Consider the following 22,632-nt stretch of genomic DNA (forward strand, 5'->3'; position numbering starts at 1 on the left):
TGATTACGAATAGTTAAACGTCAAGTACCTGTTCGGAGATCCCGTCTTGTCGTTTAAAAAGCTTAATATGAGGCCGTATCAACTTGATGTCTGTTGCTTGCAGTAGGCCCTACGTGTGAACTAGTGTTGCTCCACGCATTTGCAATACCTTGTGTTGCTTCTAATCGGATTTGAATTTCAATTACTGTACGGTATACAATTTCGTATGAATTAGGCTCCTATGGAGGCCTACAATATTATAATTATTTTTTATGAAACCTACCGGTATTTATTCTAATATTGACGGTAAAATATATTCATAAAAGCAGGAACCAGAATATTAGCACTGCGTTGTTGCCATGACTCCTCATGGATGATGTAATCTTGTATGATTATTTGAGGTTATAAAGATTCCCATAGTTACGTAATAACCCCGTCCTAGTTAGTTCCCAGGTCAGATGCGGTTTGTTGCCCAGACGAAGGAATCTTACCTTGGACGGCCTAAACTGACTGCAGAGAAAACCGCACGTGGAAAAAAAATCATGAATTATAGATAGTCTGATATTATTCGAGCGCAATATTCCAATTGATGGTTAGGTCTCTAATGGCCCAGTAGTGTCAGGTTTAATGATGAAAATACAGTAAGTAGATAATGCGGTTATATTTAGACGCGCGAGGTCATTAAATTGGTACTCTACTCAATATAGTATTTCCGATGCGCGGCGATTTTCGGAAGTAGTCGTCTGCACAACGCAAACCCCATTATGAATGACATCTCTTGGAAGATCGCCAGCGAGATAACGATCCGCTTATTCTTGTCATGAAGCTATTATCAAGCTAATCAATTCGATGCGCCTGCGCCTTCAGTCGCTTGAGTGAATCTTCTTTAATTTTACCCTGTTAATATCTTTAAAGTTACTTAAGTATTAGTAGTTTTTGTAGACCAGATGAAGTTATTTTAATTACCGGTGTTCTATTCATCATCATCAGTACCGCCATCGTCATCACCATCGTCATAATCACCACCATCGTCATCGTCATCATCATCATCATCATCATCATCATCATTATCATCATCTTTATCAACATCATCTTTATCATCATCATCACCATCTTGTTCATAATCATCATCATCACCTTCATCTTCTTTATCTTCATCATCACCAACATCATCATCATTATCATCATTTTCATCTTCATCATCTCTATCGTCACCACCATCATCATCACAGTTACTATCATTATGCCATCATCGTCAAACTGACCAAGCACAAAAAGAAATGACCATCATCATTGTTTTAGTCATCAGTCACACTTCTAATCATGCATTGAGTTGTCGTCAGTATTGACATCTAAACCACATAAAAGCACATCAAACAAATCCTACAAAATGTGCATTACATTTCCCATGTGAGCGAATAATATACTTCTCTGTAATATGCTAGTTTTTAAACCATGACATTGATTTATGAAATAATAATAATATTTAGTTAGTTTCTATATGCAGATTGCTACACTATATATTATTAATTTAAGCTGTTTCCATAAAACCGTTACACTGTTGTTACAGTGTTTTCTCTGCAATCGTTTCACTGCGTAGCTGCGTCCGAGGCAAGCGAGAAGGTTCCACAATTGGACCCACCAATCACCGTCGCCAAAAGATTTCGGCGATAGCGTGTAGCGATTTTATGAGAACTAGGCTTTAACAGAGGCACGTCAGGATATCGATTTGAAGTTATTATGTAGTATCCATTTCAAAAGGCCTACACACGCTGATCTCCTTCTTCGTACCGTGTCCACACGGAAATTGACACCTTGTTTAGTTATAACGTTATTGGCAAAGCAGACTCTAGATCTAAGTTTATGATTCTTTTTCCCGCTACATTTCTGCGTGGTGGTTGATAGTTAGGCCTAGATGTTACTTAATCATTTTCCTTTACGAATCTCTTGAATTACATTCTAATTATAACGGTATACTATTCCAAATTTAATCTTTGTAGTTCGTTATTTCTGGCTATGATAATGGAAACAGAAATTATCTAACAACAATATGATCTGTGAAATATCTGGTACATTAATGAATTCTTAAAATTTCAAATGAAATGTTTAAGTGGGTGAACATATACGTAGCACACAACCCCCAGCGCTTTGCATTCTTATTGAAAACAAAATTAACAGACAACCAAGCTTATACACAATATAGGTTAAAACGCCAGAGGGAACATCTATGTCAAACATCGAAAATAATTAAATGACAAATTCTTTTTTGCTATTAAGAAACGGAGTAGAAAATAATCATTCGTGTATTCCCAGTGATGGATCCAGGAATTCGAAATAGAGGGGGCACAGGGAGACCCTCAGAGACGGAGGATCTAGACCGCCTCAGCCCTACTGGTTGGGGCTGAGGTAAGAAAATTATGATTATGGTACCTCTAGATGGCCAGAAATTATATTCTCAGTTCTAAATTTAATTAGGGGCCTACTAGTATAATCTTCCCCTTTTATCGATTTTGTTTGGACAATTTTGAAAAATTTAAGGAGGGGTGGGGGAGGGTGTCCGGCTTCCCCCTCTTGAATCCGCTACTGTTTCCTTTAAAGTTACACTGCCACCGATAAATACCTACTTCATACAATTTTGATGACATGAACAGGAAAATCCAGTTTTTAATGATCTCATACAGACGCTTTACTAAAACTTTAAATTAGCTGGCTAAATGTTTAAAAATACCAAAATGATAAAATAATATAGGTAATTGTTGATTTATATTTTAGGTGGCAGTCCCTTTAATTAATAGGAGGATCACTTAAATTTATGTTTTTACTAAAATTTATTGCAAATATTGGAACATCACAGTTACAATTCTCGATTCCCCGGATCAAGATAAATATTCGGTTCATTTATGCATGGTATGAATTCGATTAAATGTAAAGAATATGCCTCACAATTTTTATGAAATCATATCAATAATGTTCAACTTACACATGAAGTAATAACCTGGTGGTATTTGTATAACAGGTACATACAATTCGAAAAAACAGAATATATTATAAATTTAGAGAATAGCTCGGTAGGAAATAATGATGCCAAATCTGTTTTGTTTTGTGGTGTGATCTTTCTAAATTAAATGACAAAATGAGAAAATGACAACATCGCATTAGTCCTACATGTGTTAAGATACACATGGTCCATGAATAAAACTGGTGGACATTTGTTAATCTGATGTCCATCATTAGAATGATGGTAGCACCATCTAGATACAAAACTGATAACCAGCCGGCGCTACAATAGAAATGCAATTAATATTCTAATAAGTACAGTTATCCTGTTAATTGACTTGCAATCCATCTGGTCATTGTATTGGAAAGAGGTTCCTTACGCTTTCTCCAGTTTGGCCGTGTGACATTTATTATTACTACCGTTCGATACGCCATCAAGTATGGTTGAATGGTTTAAGATAACAATAAAAATGTGAGTGAATTTCCTTATTGAATTGTATAATTATACGTAACGGTTATTAATATAGGTTACATGTCGTAACTTTTTCTCTGCCGACCGGCTACGCCTACGTGTCATTAGGTCTAAAAATATCGAGGCTATGTACGCGTTTGGTTATCTCGCGGGAATAATGTAGAATTTTACACCTGAATGCATTGGATGCAATGCATATTCAATGCCCTCAGAGGTGACATCCTATCGATACGACTCAGTGTACGCGTTACATTGCTAATTACCGATACAGTACTTGTATCTAATTTATATTATCATTTACAGAATTGTCTTGATTTAAAGTGGAACCTTCGCGTAATATTTACCGCGTGAAATATATGCTATGGTATTATGCGTGACTTAACTCCCCATTCCCATCAAAATTTCACTAATTTTTTTTTATAGAAAAAATGCATATGAATTACTCTAATTATTATAAACCATGGAAAATATTGGCTTAAATTTTAGTTTTACTCAAAGGGATAAAAAAAATGAGAAATAGAGTACTATTTCTCATTATTACCATTTTCTCGACGACTTCTTCTTAACTTGGCAAATTCAGAGGTTGCAGATCGCATCCGCTGGAATGCTATTGCTTTTGCGTATACTTTATACAGTCAATAAAGTGCGCCCTCTTTAATGAGATTATCTTTGTGTACTACATAGAGCTATTATTATATCTCTATGGTGTACTAGCATCTCCCACACTGCGGTCGATCGAGAAGGCCTGATATGTTTGTTTACAGTAATTGTCAAAATCTCGGTCAGAATCAGTTTTTTTTAAAACAAATTTGAAGTAGTTTCAATGTAATTCAATTCCAATGAAAAAAAGTCAAATTTCAGTCTTATTTTATATATTTTTTTAAATGTTAGGAATGTCTAAATTCAGTTAAACTAGCAATTTCGTATATAAAATCAGATTTTTCTTAAAACTGACATTTTTGCCGGGAATGGGGCTTTAAGTAGCGCGTGCTACCTGTCACTTGATGTTGAGCTCATTACGTTCACATTTTTACTGGCGTTATTTTTCTTGTGCTCAACAAATATAATTTTAATAATTTGGGAGCTTATTTTTGTCACATAACACTTTTAACATATGATTTGCATATATCATTGCGTAGAGATTAAAATAAAAATATCCGATAACAACTTAATAGTCTTGAGAGTATTTTGATACCGTATATTCTTGGTTAACGTACCTATTGAATATCTTCTCCACTGGTTGTTAACTTGGCATATTGTTCCGCCGAGAAAAAATCGTTACATTATATTATTATCATTCCACCTTGTTCGGTATACAGTTTCGGTTGCCATGCATGTTTTATAAGCGTGTAAAACCACGCAAAGTAACTTAAAACGAAGTCTATTGATAATCATCGAAATAACTTCCTATAAAGTTCAAAATTACTGAATTTATATAGGGGCCTATATTATGTACAAATAGATAAATAATAATAATAATAATAACAGTGCATGTATTTGTAGGAACATGTATTTCAGTCGAATGGAAAAAGTGTCTCTGGTAGGATTTGAATTTGCAACCTCTCGCTATGAAGGCGGGTATCATATATAATTCTATGAAAGAATATTCGTATATATTGATATTTTCGATTCTATAATACATACGACGCCTTTGTGATCTTTCATGTTTAAGTAGTGTGTTTATTTCTCAATTTAAATTTATTTTATTCGTCAATCCGTATAAAACATACATGGAAATGTGTTTTGTGCACACGATAATCGAATATCAAGTTATACATAAAAATATTCAAACGAGATAAATGACATTTTATGTATACCGAGATTGAATTGGATTTAAACCACGATGCATGGGTTTGTTTCTTGTTTCTTTGAGAGGATTTGAACCAGGACGTTTCGATAGTAGACGAGCACATTTTAATTGCTAACCGTTAGTTGTTGTGTGTGACCATACATACTCACTATAATGCTAGATCCCTTTGGCTGTCTGTACGTTTGTAATTAATACCCCCGATGACAGTACAGGCGGATTAACCGACTGTTCAATATTCGTCGATCGCATCCGATAGTAACGATGTGATAGGCCTAGGCCAAGACGAAGATGTCTAGCCTACTTCACAGGATGGATTTATGCCTGTATTGTTTTGTACATTGATACAATTTTTTTTTTTAGTTAGATAGGCCTTATAATATACTGATATTGACTTGGATTTAAACCACGATTCCCGTGGGACCGGAAACGTTGCACCGACGTCGTATTATCACCGAGTTTCAGTTACCTAATTCTTCAAACGTTTTGAACATTCACCTCAACAATTTTCATTTTATTGTTAAGCTTGATCAACGCTTTAACAAAGAGTATACAAGTGCAATAGGACCCACTGCCCTGATTTTGTATGCACGCAATGGTACGTTAAAAAAAAAGTACAGCCACGCGATAGGGGATGCCCTATATATGAATTCGAATAGAGTTCGCTCGAAACTGTCTTGGGACACGCCCCTTTGGGGCAGTACTTTTTGAAATAGGATTACGTTCCAACGAAACCACGAGAGTTGGACCACTTGCAGTTCTATGATCTGGCTTTACGCCATGTTAAACCTTTTTTTTTCTCTCTTTCTTTTGTGGTGTAACCCACATTTATTCATCATTGTTTTCAACATTACATTTTGTACAGTAAAATGATATACAGTTTATTATAAAATTATAAAAACTAAATTATATAATATAATAAATGCAGAATTTCTTTTACAGTAGGCCCTATTCATAATTTTTTTCTAGTTTAATATCCATCTTAGCTTATCTATTGTTTTTATGTGGATTAACATTTCATTTCAAAACATCATCACATAAATTTTTGCACATTAACCATTTAAATTATAATAATACCTAGTTATTACCTGAAATACAATAAGTTTTTTTTCTTAGTTGAATTTATTGTTTTTTATGTGAATTTATATTTCATTTTCAATACATTATCACATGAATTGCTGTACATTAAAACCATTGAAATATAATTATAACAATAATAACTATAATATAGTTATTAAAATGCAAGATTTTCCCTTTAGTTAAATATCTATCTCCGCTTATTTATTGTTTTTATGTGAATTTACATCTCATTTAATTTCAATTCATGTTAAACTTGATCAACGATTATTATCAATTATATTTTCAGGGAATTTGTTCAGAGCTTATTTGGTCATTGAACAATCGCGCGCTTATTATGTCATTTAGCTATTATATTGTTGAACTTGTTAAACGCGTATTATTACATTATTGAACTTGACCAATGCTCATAAAGTCATTGAAACTGATCGACGCTTATTACATCACTGAACTTGATCGGTGCTTATTACGTCATTGAACTTAATCAATACTCATTACGTCACTAAACTTGATGAAATTTTATCACGTCATTGATCTTGATCAACGTTCAATATACGTCACTAGCTATAAGAGTAATAAAACAAAATATGATGATCCATGTGGTTAAGCCTTTTTCTTTATTTTGCAACATAGTGTTTTGAAATATATAAACTCTAACGTTCAGTATGTAACTTTTAAACGGTAAAGAAGAGGAATCTGCAAGTGTGAAAAAATACCCCATTTGGGATTCAAACCGGGACCTTTAGCTATATTATTAATATTAATATATACATATTGTATTTTTGTGTTTAATTTGAGATAGTATATTCACTGAAGATTAGTATCTGTGGGTCGCCTCGAGACAAATTGATCCGAGTAGGAAACTAGGCCAAGTTGAAGTAGCTGTCTACCATATCCGTCTGAACTTCTTCACGTCCCCTTGCAAGTACATATTAAAAGATCAAGCGACCGAACGACCCAATTTATCGTGTTCATGTTCATATTTTCGTCGAGGTCCGAACGTTCGACAACAGTGTGCAAGTCGTCGGCTATCAATGCTAGCGTGTTTTCTGAGCACACACTCGCCCGTACACATACGCATATAGAAGCAGTCATGAACAGCTGGGCAGACGTTTCTCGGGCCTACCACCAAATGTTTTACAGGAACCCTACCACCCACTCACATGGTCAGTTCGTCTCGTCTTTCCTGGAATCGCAGGTATGCTCTTCTTTATATCATCTATTTGGCTTGACAGCCAGATTTGGCTAGACTAACAGCGGCTGAGTCCTTAACATATATCACTGACGTTGTTTTGCTAAAAATAGTAAATGCATTGATATAAATTACCAATTTGTAATAAAGTGGATCTGACAAATGGTTGTTGCGCGTACAATGCACTGTAACGACTAGAGCGTGCATAGATTTAAAAAAAAAACAAGTTTGTTGTCTAATATACTATCAAAAATATATGAAAATACATGATAGAGACGCGACAAAATGCACAAAGATGGCATGGCTTATACTTTTTTTAAATTCTACTTAAATTACACAAAAAAATTAGGCCTAACAGAAAATTATTGCGCGTTGCATCATGATAAAAAGTTTTTAAATACTATGAGTAATTTTCATTGAAACTGAGGATAAGCTCCAGCGAGCCCTGTGGCTCGGCAAGGATTTACTGAGTAATTTTCAGAAGGAATGCATTCTCCATACAATACATGCTGGAAATTAAAGATATATACACTACAACGCCCCAGCTAGCAATTTGACCTTATAATAACGTAAAAGTTTATAGTTTACAGTGTTTTTTTTTTTTTTTGCAAAACGATAATATACATCCTAAATTTTGTTTAAACACAACTTCGAATTTCTTATTTAAACGAAACACATAAATTACACAATCAACAAAGCATCAGTTTTCAGCGATTTACAAGTCTTGCTAATTTAAGTGTAGGGCATATATGCAAAAAGAATTTTAGGTTTTGCAGAAACGGCAACTTTAACCTTCAACTTTAGCAGAACCTGGAACGAATATAAGATAAGATTCGGGAATATCAACACGGGCTTCTGGTGGACGGGCAATGAGTACATCCATAGATACCTATATACATATATATATATATAGAAACAGTCATAACAGCTGAGCAGACCTTTCGGGCCTGCCCCCAAATGATGATGCTTGGCTCACGATGCCTTTGTGGTCAAGTGGTTATGACATCCATTATGTATGCGAGGTCCCGAGTTCGAGATCCCTGTGAAGGCTGATTTTTTTTTTTTTGTCAGTTTCCTCTTATGTTACGTTTCAATTTATATTATTCATTGCATTATTCTGCTTGTAATTTCTGGGGTTTTTCCCATGCCTTTAAATCATTTTATAGGCCTATATTATTATTTTTCTCTCAGCTGTCATCGTGTTTTTGTCAGTTTTATTGTTCTTTGGTACAAACACATAAAATGGAATGTTCAAGGACATACTCTTTTTATCTAATTTTTAGCTGAAAAGCAAACTGATTTATTGAAATGATATACGAAGTAAGAAATTCTGTTTTCATTTTTATTTTACTTATAGCCTATTTATGTGACAGTACAGTATATTAATATTATTAGGTTAAAAGAGGGTTTTGTTTTTTCCATTGTTTTAATTTTATATTTTGTGTTAAGTATCTTTCAAATATTTTACCTGTGTTTTAACATTTGTTAATTATTTTTAGAATTAAGACGAGCATTGTAATAATTTTCTTCTTTTGAGAATGAATAGGTCTAAAGATGACTTTGACTATAAAATAGAATAGACAGGCATTATAAAAAATAAAATATTGGAATACACATTTAAACTATTCTGTAAAAGAATCGATAATGTAGTATCAATAATTTTAGTCGCTTTTAAAATCTTTTCCATTAATCATACGATTTAATCCTTTCTTATGGGAGAGTATCCTTTTAGGTAAGTTGCAGATAAATGCGAGTAATTATTATGTTGGACATATAGATTGACCGGATATATTACCCAATGCAAAATAGAAAGGAGAATTATCGCCAAGTCTGTCTTGCATTAGCACGGGATAAATAAAATTTACCCTGGAGAGGCTCTCTAGGGCTATGACGTCATAATTAATCTCCGTTTTCTCATTCATCCGTTGCTGTTAAAATGTAAACAAGCTCTCCATCATAATGACACAGTGCGTATATATATTTAGATACGCGCTCGTTTACTCTTAAACAATGTCCGCACCTAATATATTATATTCCGTGGAAGAGTCGAAATTTGCTTGATATGGGCTAGGTTTCTGGTAAGGCCAAACAAGCAACAGATCTGTAAGACGGTCGGGGTGTTTTTGAGTACGGTACAGAGACTAGAACGATTGTTTTGATATACTGTAGCCTGGACTTAATTTTAGTGTTCATTATATTCCGTCATTCATCCCATGTAGGCCTATTTTGTTTGGTAAAATACTAACCAATGGGCTAACATTTTGGTGGGATTTTTTAGGCCAAAACAGTTTAGCCCAACGGACCAAAATCTAGAAAGTTTGAAGTGTTCCTCTTGGCAAAAAGTCTATCTTTTCTAAGGAGCCCGAATAGGTCATTTTTGAAGCTTTAATTAATAAGTTTATATTCGGTTTAGGTGGCAGTATCTTAATACACGGGAATTATTTATAGTTTTGCTGCAACTTTTGGAGGTCGGTTTATAAGTAAAGATTAAACACAATGATCCCTTTTCGAGCACGTACCCTTGTTTAGTCATTAAATTAATCTGTCGCGCCGAGTTCCTAATTTTATTACATGACAAATAATACAGCTATACGCTTATGAAATAATAATACCTTCAAATTACTTCAAAAATAGTATAAATGATTAGGCCCAGAGGGTCTAGTTTAATTACATCATGATGTGCCTGTCTCTTATACACATCTAGATGTGTATAAGAGACAGTATGTAACCTGTATGGTTTTATTGTGTCAATGTACATATAATGTATATCACAACTTAGGTTGTATAAACATATTAATGTACAATTATTTTGTTAATCAAAACAGATATTTAGAGACTAGTCTAGGATGTAATTTTCTACGACGTAAATAATTTACAGAATACTGAACCTATTTTCGACGAACATAATTTGAAGATTCTGTGTCGTTGACTTTGTACGAGTTGATGTTAACTTCCGCTCATCGGTCGAAATCTGAGCTCGCGCAAATAACCACACGTGGGCTCGGATTGTTGAATGAGCAATCTGCTTTGATTACAAATTGAATAAATTCTTACAATGAAGAGATGGGCGATTAAATGAAAGACTAGTAACGACGATGTTCTACGTCATTGATGACGTTGTCTCTTTCCGACATAGAGTAAAAATGTGTGTTTACTGGATCCGTTAGGCAGGAATCGTGGATGCGTATATTGTTTACTTTGCATTTCTCTTCAATCAATTCGACTTTAATACGCAACGAGGGATGTTTTCCTAGCTATATTTAAACTGCGTGCTTTCATTCCAACGTCATCGATAAAAGTAGAGTATTATGTTTATTGTGCATGATCATTTCATTCAAACGTCTGCTTCGGTGACCAATTAATAACGTATCACGAGACGAAAGATATTTTAAAACGGCTTTCTAAATGTGCGAGACGAAAGATATTTTAAAACGGCTTTCTACATGTGCAAGACGAAAGATATTTGAAAACGACTTTCTAAATGTGCGAGACGGAAGATATTTTACAACGGCTTTATGTGCTAGTTCATCCATGTGTATCACTGTACCGGCGGTGGCGCGCGCATGGTAAATGCAAATGTGGTAACGCGCTGCATTAGTTAGTTACAGTACTAAAAGTTCGGGACATTTGCATTTTCAACATAAAAGCGTGGATTATTTAAAAGAAACGCTGGCAAAAAACACGTTGATAGAACCACTTTATGCGAATTGGGCCTACACAGGAGCGGATACCGGCGAGCGCGCGCGTATGGTAAATGAAAAAGTGGTAACGCGCTGCATCACAGCCAATTACAGGACGAAACGTTCAGGATATTTACATTTTCAACATAAAAGCGTGGATTATTTAAAAGAAACGCAGTCGAAAAACACGTTGATATAACCACTTTATGTGAATTGGCCCTACACGGTAGTGGATACACTTTTTTTTTTTAGAACCTGTAAAATTTTTCCCGGGATGAGTGTTTTTTTTTGTCCGATTTCATGCTAAAAATGTACTTATTTTGTTCTTATTTTTACACACTTTTCAAACATAGAAAATTATTTTTGTACAGAGTATATTACTGTACTTATTATAAAGGTATTACATAGTCACACCGGCTGCGAATTAAGATTTGTTGGTTTTTCTAGTTTTTAAAAATAAAAAAACCTAATTTGACATTTTAACTCAACCCCAATATGTTCTTATTTTGTTCTTATATTTAAAGCAATTTCAGCCTGAGTGTTCTTATAAAAAAAAGGTGTATGGTGTACAGTATACCAATAGGTTAACTTGCTCGATTGTATGCATCATGATTTATAAATAGGCCTAGGCCTATAATGACCGGAAAAAGCACCATAATAATTTGTCAGAGATTGTGCCTTCGGCGATGAGGCAGGTGTAGCGGCTTCTAATGTAAAACTTTTACCTGCTTTCGTAGATAATTATTCAAATTACTTCAAAAATAGTATAAATGATGAGGCCCAGAGGGTCTAGTTTAATTACATCATGATGTGCTTTCGTTGGATAAAAATCGTCAGTGTCTATATTAAACATTTCATCTGAAATGATAGAATATAGGCCTACGTAATGTCATAACAGATAGAAGCTTCTGTATACTGTTCGATTCTGTGCCATCATGCCTCTCCTATCACCCTGATTATAAAAAGTTGTTTAATAAATAATTTGAGTGTTAAAATTGAAAATTAAGGCATATTTAAACAAAAATGCCAGATTTAACAAATATAGACATAACTACTACTTAGTTTTGTAAAAACACACACCTTTAAACATCATAATATATGTATATATATCTTTATATATATATATATACATATATAATAACAGTTGAATAATACCAGTATAACATATGTATACAAAATACTGTTCACGTTTTACTATATTTTATATATATATATATATATATAGCCTATATATATAACTACTCAAATTAACTACTCAAATTATTTATTAAATAACTTTTTATAATCAGCTGTCAATTCAACTGTCATTATATATATATATATATATATATATATATATAGGCCTACCAAATTCTAACATTACCATGTCTACTTTAATGCTAGCATGCTAATCACGACCGCCGTGTGATTAGTCACTTAAGTGTATAGACGTGTAACAGTGGGCTATATACCCACTCAAGCGTGAGGACTTATATTAACGTGATGATCACAAAGACGATATTGACGTAGTCTGGTGTGCGTATGCAATTAGCTACACTAATGTGTTACATGACGTAACAACAAGATATGAAGTATTCTTGTAGGATAGTAGGAAATGAAGACGACCTTAGCAATTAAGTAACTGTAGAGTGCCACAAATACGTTATAACAAATTATCACAGAGATTCATTCACGTAAAATAACTATACCTATGTAAACAACAAAAAGCAGGCAGACTAAGGCCACATTAGTGTAAACTTATAATACTGTATATTATACACATCTAGATGTGTATAAGAGACAGAGTTTAATGACAGTTGAATAATACCAGTATAACATATGTATACAAAGTACTGTTCAAGTTTAATGACAGTTGAATAATACCAGTATAACATACGTATACAATATATATATATATGCCACAAGTAATATATATATTTTTTACTATCAGTCGGGACATTAGCTATTGTCTAGATTGTATTGCTATCTGCTAGATGTACAGGAATTCGTTCATACCATCTGCGATTTATCTCAAATACCTCATGATAAAAAAAAGTAATTATATGGAAATTAACGTCTCTGTATGTATCTATATACTTTCATGCAAAATAGTCTAAATGCACTTTTTTATACATAATATATATAAATGCACTTTATATACCGTACATAATATATATATATATATAAATGCACTTTTTATACATACTATATTTATATTTTCAAACAATGGAACCAATTTTCATGGCTTCTTGTACATTTTTTATGAAGGTTGAATCTGGATCATTAACACAAATCAACAATGTATGAAATTGAAATTTTAATATAAAAATTTTCAAATATTCAAATTTTAAGGACACCAAATTCAACAGATGTTGTATTAGATATAAAATATATACCTCCTTTGTAGGAGTTTAACCCTAAAAAGAGTCTCGAATAAGATAATTTAAACAATAGAATAGATAATCAATTCGAACTCACAGCGCAGGGTACCTGAAACACCTTAGAACATTCATTCTAGTAAATTTTATGTTTTTAATCTTATTGACTTTCATGTGAATATTTTCAATTGCGACACCCACTCTTTAACATTTTACTTCACTATGTTGATCGATTTCAATACAGTTTAATTGCATTGAATTTTGAGTTCTGAAAATGCTTACGATACAGTGATGGGGCGTAGGCTGGCTTCGACCCGGGGTGGTGGCTGGCTGTGAAAAATTGAGAATGCGGAATTAAATCCCAGCATGCGAGCGAAATTCCTATTCTAAATGATTTTTTTTTGAGTCATGGATCGAAATAATCGTTATTAATTTCCAGCCAGAGGAGGACAGTTGTGTTCTTGCTTCGGGTGACCTGATTGAAGAGGGAAATATGGAGTTTTTGACTTTAAACTAAATTTGTGGTTCCCAAAATATATAGGCCTAAATAACTTTTCCTTTAATAATTCTATACATATTTTTGTTTGCGCTTGATAAAATGTATATTTCCTTGTTTTATGTGATTTAAACAATAGCAGGAAGGAATGGAATGTATAAACATCGAATTAGGACACTAGAGAACCAAATTAGTTTTCCACCTCCTTTGTATGAAATAGACTAGGCTGCCGTCATTATAATCTAAACATTTACCCCTGGGACTGAAAGACTAGACATCGTTCCACGGCGACTGCGAGTAAGCCTGGTTTACGGCGGCTAAAACTCGAGTAAGCCGAAAGGGGATCAGCAAGCGTTTAACACGACGTCTAACCCTATCACAAAGTCCCGACCTAGTGATTGTTCAATTATGGTTTATTATTAACTAAAATTAAATACTTTCAATAATAGAACGAACATTTTTTTTTTCCTGGTCAATTAACAGACTGAAACATATTAATAATGCAGCTACTATATTTTATGCTTATATATTTTTAAATATTGTCTGATAATGTAGGTGATAAATAAAAAATTAAAAAATACAGTATGTAAATGTATGTATTAAAAGAGCTATAACATCATTGAAACTAATAGTAGTCGCAGTCTGTGTCTGATATTGACAATGAGATGACAGTATGATGACCTATAAAACATAGTACAAAATTATAATGAATACACCATTGGAATTTGTATGTGTAGAGAGCTCCCTCTGTAGGCCTACCAAATTCTAACATTACCATGTCTACTTTAATGTTAGCGTGCTAATAACGACCGCCGTGTGATTAGTCATTTAAGTGTATAGACGTGTAACAGTGGGCTATATACCCACTCAAGCGTGAGGACTTATATTAACGTGATGATCACAAAGACGATATTGACGTAGTCTGGTGTGCGTATGCAATTAGCTACACTAATGTGTTACATGACGTAACAACAAGATATGAAGTATTCTTGTAGGATAGTAGGAAATGAAGACGACCTTAGCAATTAAGTAACTGTAGAGTGCCACAAATACGTTATAACAAATTATCACAGAGATTCATTCACGTAAAATAACTATACCTATGTAAACAACAAAAAGCAGGCAGACTAAGGCCACATTAGTGTAAACTTATAATATGTAGTCATTTACTTTATGTAGGCCTACATAGACTGAATTCGTATATCAAATGGAAAGATTTACAGCTGAATTAATCAAACTTCTTTAAAACTCTGTTAAAATTACGTAATCATTATTTATTACTTTAAAAGTGCAGTATTAATTACAATATTAAATTATTACTGGGTCATCCATAACTCATTTTCATAAGAGTAAAAAACATACTGTCTTGTGTGACCCACCTCCTTCCCCTGAAGGAGTACATAATAACATGATGATTTGTGTCATTTTGAGGTAATAATTTTATCTATTTCATAAAAGAGTACTTCAGCCTATGGCTTTACAGAAAAAACAAAAACAGAAAACTGTCCGATCATAATTGCAGCTTGATCAATCCAGTTCTTTTTTAAATCGTAAATGTTGTACTATTATACTACTAGTCTAATTGTTTATCCCAGTTTTTTTTTTTTTTCACCTTTTACCCGCAGGGATCTCCACTGTTTTCGAAAGTATACGAAATAATTATTGTGTACGCGTCACTTTTTCTGACATCAGAAGTTAATGACGTCATGTAGTGATGATTTCGTTTCGAAGAACTTAAGACTTTAATTGTATAATAGCCATATAAACATTTCACTTGTTATCACGTCTTAAAATTAGTAACAACATTAGTTATACGCAACATCAATGTAAACAGGCAAAAACCTTTGCTACTGTGAAGGAAGATGTATTTAAACTCCGAGCATTGACCTATATAGCAACAAGAATTGACCTATATAACAACATCCGTAGTTTTGCCTAAATAAATGTTGGCTTTGTTCTAGTCTTCGTTCAGCATCTAAGTAAGTGATTAATATCTTAAATGTAATACTAAAAATTTTATCCAATATTAAAAATTGTTTTCATCATGTTCATGTTTTCTTAATCGGTTTGGAGAGTCACGTGACAATAGTATACTTTTGGTGATAGTGTCTGGCCGAATGTACTCTGTTAAACTTTCTCCAGATCAAATTGTCTTTGATGAAAAAAAAAAAACAAAAAAAACTGTTGTATGCACATTTATACAATTTTCATATATATTTTTTATATATGACAATAAACTGATTCTTGAATCTTGAATATATGTGCCTATGGTCGTCATGACGTGAAATCATCATTACCATATTTAGGCATGTCACATGTTTTTGTCCTGTTTCGGATACACGGCGTGTAGATGTTGAATTCTTTATTAGTAGAGCTGATTAAAGGAGCGGGAGTAACGACAGGGATGGGGATCAAAGTGAATTGGATCTGTCTAGGGTGTCAATTTAGGAGAACAGGTCACAAGGCCAGGAATACGCTTTGTCCAACACACTCAAGTGCTGTCATACAAACGCACGCGTTTACGTACGTTTACGCTACCCTTTCAATGGGACCTTTGCAGCTGCAGCAATATGCAAGGGCCGGGGCTTAGCAGAAAGGTCCATTTTTATTCGCGAGAATCGAAAGCGTCGGTTCATGCGCATGCGCATTCACATTCCTATCGGATTTTTTTTTTTTTTTTGCGAAGCGAACAAATGCGCAACCAATCAGAGCTCAGGAAGCGAACCGACGCTTAGATTCGCGCGAATAAATTCGCCTAGTCGAAAACCAGCTTAAGGCGCAGATCGATTGGCTAGACCTAGGCCTATTTAAATGACTTCCAAATGCTCATGTGCATTTACATTTCGATTTTGACTTCATCGTACAATCTACAGTGTCTAATTCGCTCTGTTCGTTTTCAATTACACACCACCTCTAAACCTATCGCGTTTTATAAATATTCTTAGTAATTTTCTCTGTTCGCTACCGTTGCTAAGGAAGTGTTCGCTCTCGGGCAGTAGTAATAATACGCATTAAGCGTGACGTCACATTTTGATGGCTACTACACTTTGCCATGACGTGAAATCATCATTACCATATTTAGGCATGTCACATGTTTTTGTCAAATACTATTTTATATAGTCTGGGCAGGGATGATTTAAGACAAAATAAATGAAATGACGAGCTGTGTTCCTGTTTCGGATACACGGCGTGTAGATGTTGAATACTTTATTAGTAGAGCTGATTAAAGGAGCGGGAGTAACGACAGGGATGGGGATCAAAGTGAATTGGATCTGTCTAGGGTGTCAATTTAGGAGAACAGGTCACAAGGCCAGGAATACGCTTTGTCCAACACACTCAAGTGCTGTCATACAAACGCACGCGTTTATGTACGTTTACGCTACCCTTTCAATGGGACCTTTGTAGCTGCAGCAATATGCAAGGGCCGGGGCTTAGCAGAAAGGTCCATTTTTATTCGCGAGAATCGAAAGCGTCGGTTCATGCGCATGCGCATTCATATTCCTATCGGATTTTTTTTTTTTCCGAAGCGAACAAATGCGCAACCAATCAGAGCTCAGGAAGCGAACCGACGCTTAGATTCGCGCGAATAAATTCGCCTAGTCGAAAACCAGCCTAAGGCGCAGCTCGATTGGCTAGACCTAGGCCTATTTAAATGACTTCCAAGTGCTCATGTGCATTTACATTTCGATTTTGACTTCATCGTACAATCTACAGTGTCTCATTCGCTCTGTTCGTTTTCAATTACACACCACCTCTAAACCTATCACGTTTTATAAATATTCTTAGTAATTTTCTCTGTTCGCTACCGTTGCTAAGGAAGTGTTCGCTCTCGGGCAGTAGTAATAATACGCATTAAGCGTGACGTCACATTTTGATGGCTACTACACTTTGCTTACGTCATTATTATTTTTTTGCAAACTTGTTTTTGAAAGAGAGTATCTGATGAATTACATTTTATTCATTGATAATTCCAAATTTTTGCAGTTGTGTTAGTATTTTTTTACATGCTACAGTCGCCATCGATTGATTTTGTTAGTGTACAAGATTTTCTCTCATTATTGATAACTGCATTTATTTTTCTTCGACTGAGATGTATTTTCCACGTGTATTCAAAGAGTATATATGTTAGCTTGGTTTGCCGTCAGCTCTATCTTTCGTAATGACTGCAATTGTCCCGTGGGAGCTATTATTCTCCTCAAATCGCATTTCCTGAAAACGGATTTAGATACAAGTGTTCGTCTTACAATTATCACTACTTTTATCGCTCATTTGTTTTCTCAACCCCCACAATTGCATCTCGCATTTATTCATGCGTATCTGAAACACCAGAGAAATGCATCTGCGCAGAGTGATTTGCTGATTTCGTCATTAGCACTGAGCTCGTTTCACACAAGTTGATGATGCGGTATAGTCGAGAATTAACATCACTTTAGTTTATCACTGCATTACGTCGTGCACATCATATGTAACTGCTTTCGTACTTAAGCCAGTTTCGGCTTTATATTGCAGTAAACACATCTACTTGGTGTGTTGATATTAAGGGATTTTTTTTTATTTCTTCCAACAGATAAACCCAACTACTCCTGCTGAGTGTAACCAATTTGAAGTAAATATGTCGTGGAAACCGTTTAATTTCGTTGAAGAAACGACGACTGAACAACAGCCAACAACAAACCAGTACTGGTACAGGAATAACACATCGGTTGAACCGACAAGGGGAGCAAAAAGAACTTTAGACAGAACGAATTCGGTCGACGGATCGAACGACGGCGAAGGATCATCATGCAGTTCGAACGCAGGCGACGAAGATCCAGAACAATTGTCGCCGAAGAAGTCAAAAAAGCATTCCCGCCGAAGGAAATCGTATAATGCGCGCGAAAGGAATACCAGACGACTTGAAAGCAATGAGAGGGAGAGACAACGCATGCATTCCCTGAACGACGCGTTTCAGTGCCTACGAAACGTTATTCCCCACGTCCACTGTCAACGGAAGCTGTCAAAAATCGAAACGTTGACGCTCGCAAAGAATTATATCGACGCACTCACAAACACAGTCGTTCGACTGAAGACGGAGCTTGACGAGATGAATATGATTTACGAGATTAATAATAATTTGGAAGGAGAAATGCCAACAGATTTAGAGGACACTCGGGAACTAGTTGAAGCTGCTCTCGGTACACTTGCAGAGTCTTGACTCTATTACTTTTGTTAAACATCAAATTAACCATCTCTACTAAAACAAATTGAACAAACAGTTCGTTTTCAGGACAATGGATTTGTGTTTTGTAATGTTTAACAAGTACTTTAACAGAAGTATATAATTTGCAAAGGTATCATCTTCTTGTAATTCCATTTGCGCCTTTTACGAAACTGAAGATTATTGGTCTTTTGTACCAAAAAGGTTAAGGATTCTTATTTTCTGACTCTAAAAGGAATATGCGACACCCATGCCTTCAGATGTTATCGACTACACTTTTTGAAACTATCTGCATTTGAGAGATTATATTTTCATAAGCTTATTGTGAACACGAGTTAACGTGTGAACTTAAACAGAAATGCTAAACTTTGACGAATTGTAAGTTTTTAGAGAAAGTTGCCAATTTTTTTTTTCCTTGTAAGTCATTTAAAGAAATTTGTTGTAATTTAGGCTCGTTTATTGACACTATCTGGCAACTCTTGGCGGCGCAATCAACATGCTGATTGTAATTTAAGTGATTGTGCCTTGGAAGCCACTGTTCTCATTGTTGTCTTTATTACTATTTCTTCAATTAAAAACTGTGCTTTAGGTTTTTGGAAATTTTTTTTTTTTCAAAATACTATAGGCCTAAACTTTATTATTTTTCTTTTATCTTCCGGTACAGTAGTTGATAGCGAATAACTCGCTGTTGAATTAGTATGAATATTAATAATAAATTTGATACTTATATTCAAAATTTGGTGTTAAGAACATTACATTCCTATCTAATTCATAAGTGATTAGACTCCTGTTATTAAGGACAGGGGAGCTTTCTGCGCCTGCAGAAATACTTAAGACAAAATGTTGACAAGTGTCTTCTTAATTTAATCTCAACGTGCCTAACTATATCTTTTTAACTTAATTTCTTGTGCACTTATTCTTAAAACCAAATTCAGCTCGACTTTCAAATGTTAAGTAAATTTTTATACAAAAGAGATTTATCGAAATGAGTAAGAAGTGTCTAAAAACTGTAAATCGTGCTGGAGTAGGCTTTATGAATAGATATAACTATGGATATTACTTGGAAAGAAAGGAGCATTGACGCATTCCAATAATGTACAGATTGTTTGACGTAAATTGAATAGACATAAAATAGGTGAAAAATATGAAAAAAAAAATTATAACGGAAAAATGGAGAAAATAACAAACAGAATTGCCAGTGTAGATGGCACAAAAAATATTATAACACCGCTTTAAAACATTTTGACAAAAACATAAAGAAAACCGTCATCAAACACTGGCAATTTGTAAAAAAAAAAATATATATATATATATGATGTTAGTGTATTACAGTATAAAACTCTGCGTTAATGTATTTTCATTATTGTGGTAGCGTCCTTCAACCAGAAGATGGTTGCTGTACAGATTCTTTTTTTGTGGGATAAATATAATATGGTAGTTTTAGAAATTATTGTAATTCCTTACAGGAAGTGGCGTTAATTAATGATGATATGCGTTAATTAATGTAACCTGTGATACTAACCACATTTAATATAATTGACTTCCATTTATTTAACGAGATGGTGCAGGGTTTCAGTTTAATTATTCATGCGATCTTTAAGGTTTATGGAATAAATATGATAGCTTTGTATAATGAATGTTATCTGCTTTTGTGACTTATACATACATTGTATTGTATATTAAATTGTGTGTTCAGAAACTGATGTGACCCACAGCGCGTTCATACTGTCATAGCAACTGATGAATTTTGACGTATGAAATATCCAATTTAGGAAACTGTTTAAGAGAATAATTATCATCATCGTCGTCGTTGTCGCCATTATCATCATATTGATCATCATAATTATCATCATAGGCATTATTAGCATCATCAACATCATCATTATCATCATCATCACCACCGTCATCGTCGTCATCATCATCATATCCTCAATATCGTCATCATCGTCGACATCATTATTATCATAATCATCGCCATCATCATCTTTAACATAATTATGATTATCGTCATCATCATAATTATCATCATAAGCATTATTGGCATCATCAACATCATCATCACCACCACCATCGCCGTCGTCATCATCATATTCATCCTCATTATCATCATCATCATATCATCCTCACTATCGTCGTCATCATCATTATCATAACTATCGACATCATCATTATCATAATTATCGTCGTCTTCATCTTCGTCGTCATCATCATAATAATTTTTATTTTGTAATTGGACAATGTCTGCATACACAGTAGTTAGTTATAACTGGAACGTCGGAGATTATTTTAACAGATGCAGGTACAATTAACATAATTAATCATACAAAGGTGATTTGAATAGTTTAGCAATATTCATAATGTAATATCAAACCGTGTGGAATTATTAGTATAAATGATAAGAATGAAGGATAACAAAGAACAATTTTTGATAATAGGGCCGTTGCTATATACTATCTCAATTATCATAGATTGGTCGTCGAGGACCATTATGAATGATTCCTTTTCTAAATGTGCCCTTCGAGAGAGTGAGTGGCCGACATTAATCAATAGAAATTCATGTGTCTTACTTTTCGTCACCTCATTAAAATAAAATATGTATCGTTCTCCGTTGAAATGTAAACACTCACAATATTGATGAAGATTGATCACCAATCGACCGGGCCGATAACGTTCCGCGTCGCGTGATTACGTCACAAATTAACGTTTCCATTGCTTTTGATAGACATTCTTGTCACACTGCTGTACTCGTTGTTTGCGTCACGTAATGTTGCTCCACATTATTTTTCTGATAAATGTCCCTGCCACACGAACACGGTTGCAACCATCTAACACATATGCTTTATTTATGTTGCATGTGTACCGATTAACATTTCACTTTAGCAAGTGTCAGTTCTACAAAGATGATGACGTATGACAAATGGAAATCTAATCCTTAAACTTATGTTTTAACTAAATATCGTGTAGTTCAGCTCTCCAAAAAAAGTATAAACCATTCTTTCATTTATAAATCATGTATGTTAATAACCAGGGGTGGCGCCAGCGGGGGGGGGGCGGGGGGGGGGGGGGGGGGGCTGTAGCCCCCGTCTGGGAGAAAAAGCACAATTCGTCGGGGAGAAAAAGCACAATTCGTCGGGGAGAAAAAAAACAATTATATGTATTTTCTTCATATTAGTAGACTCTAAAATCGATTAAATAAGCCTTTGAAACCCCTAAATTGTTAAAATTTTCGGGGGCTTCGCCCCCTGGAGCACTTTCGAAACCTTTTAATCGAAGCTCGACCACGCCCACATTGCTTTCGTCGGGGGAAATCTGACCCCTCTTCGGAGGCATCGCTCGGCCCCTCCCACCGTCGGGCAAATCCTGGCGCCCCCCCTGTTA

At 34.6% G+C, this 22,632-nt stretch overlaps 1 protein-coding gene across 3 annotated transcripts in view; it reads left to right on the forward strand.

The window, feature by feature from the left end:
* Nucleotides 1–20,891, forward strand: part of LOC117106469 (protein lin-32-like) — a 44,437-nt gene extending 23,546 nt beyond the window's left edge. For 2 of the 3 annotated variants that reach the window (XM_033247832.1, XM_033247833.1), the window contains exon 3: nt 18,625–20,891. In XM_033247832.1, coding sequence (XP_033103723.1) covers nt 18,625–19,251 — 627 coding nt within the window. In that variant the 3' untranslated portion in view covers nt 19,252–20,891. Of the gene's footprint in view, nt 1–7,321; nt 7,531–18,624 lie in introns of those variants that run through there. The other variant, XM_033247831.1, reaches the window with a different exon arrangement.
* The last annotated feature ends 1,741 nt before the right edge of the window (nt 20,892–22,632 follow it).

The sequence above is a fragment of the Anneissia japonica genome, unplaced genomic scaffold, assembly GCF_011630105.1.
Source record: "Anneissia japonica isolate Jap-2015-1 unplaced genomic scaffold, ASM1163010v1 scaffold287880_len176724_cov174, whole genome shotgun sequence".
Classification (NCBI taxonomy): domain Eukaryota; kingdom Metazoa; phylum Echinodermata; class Crinoidea; order Comatulida; family Comatulidae; genus Anneissia; species Anneissia japonica.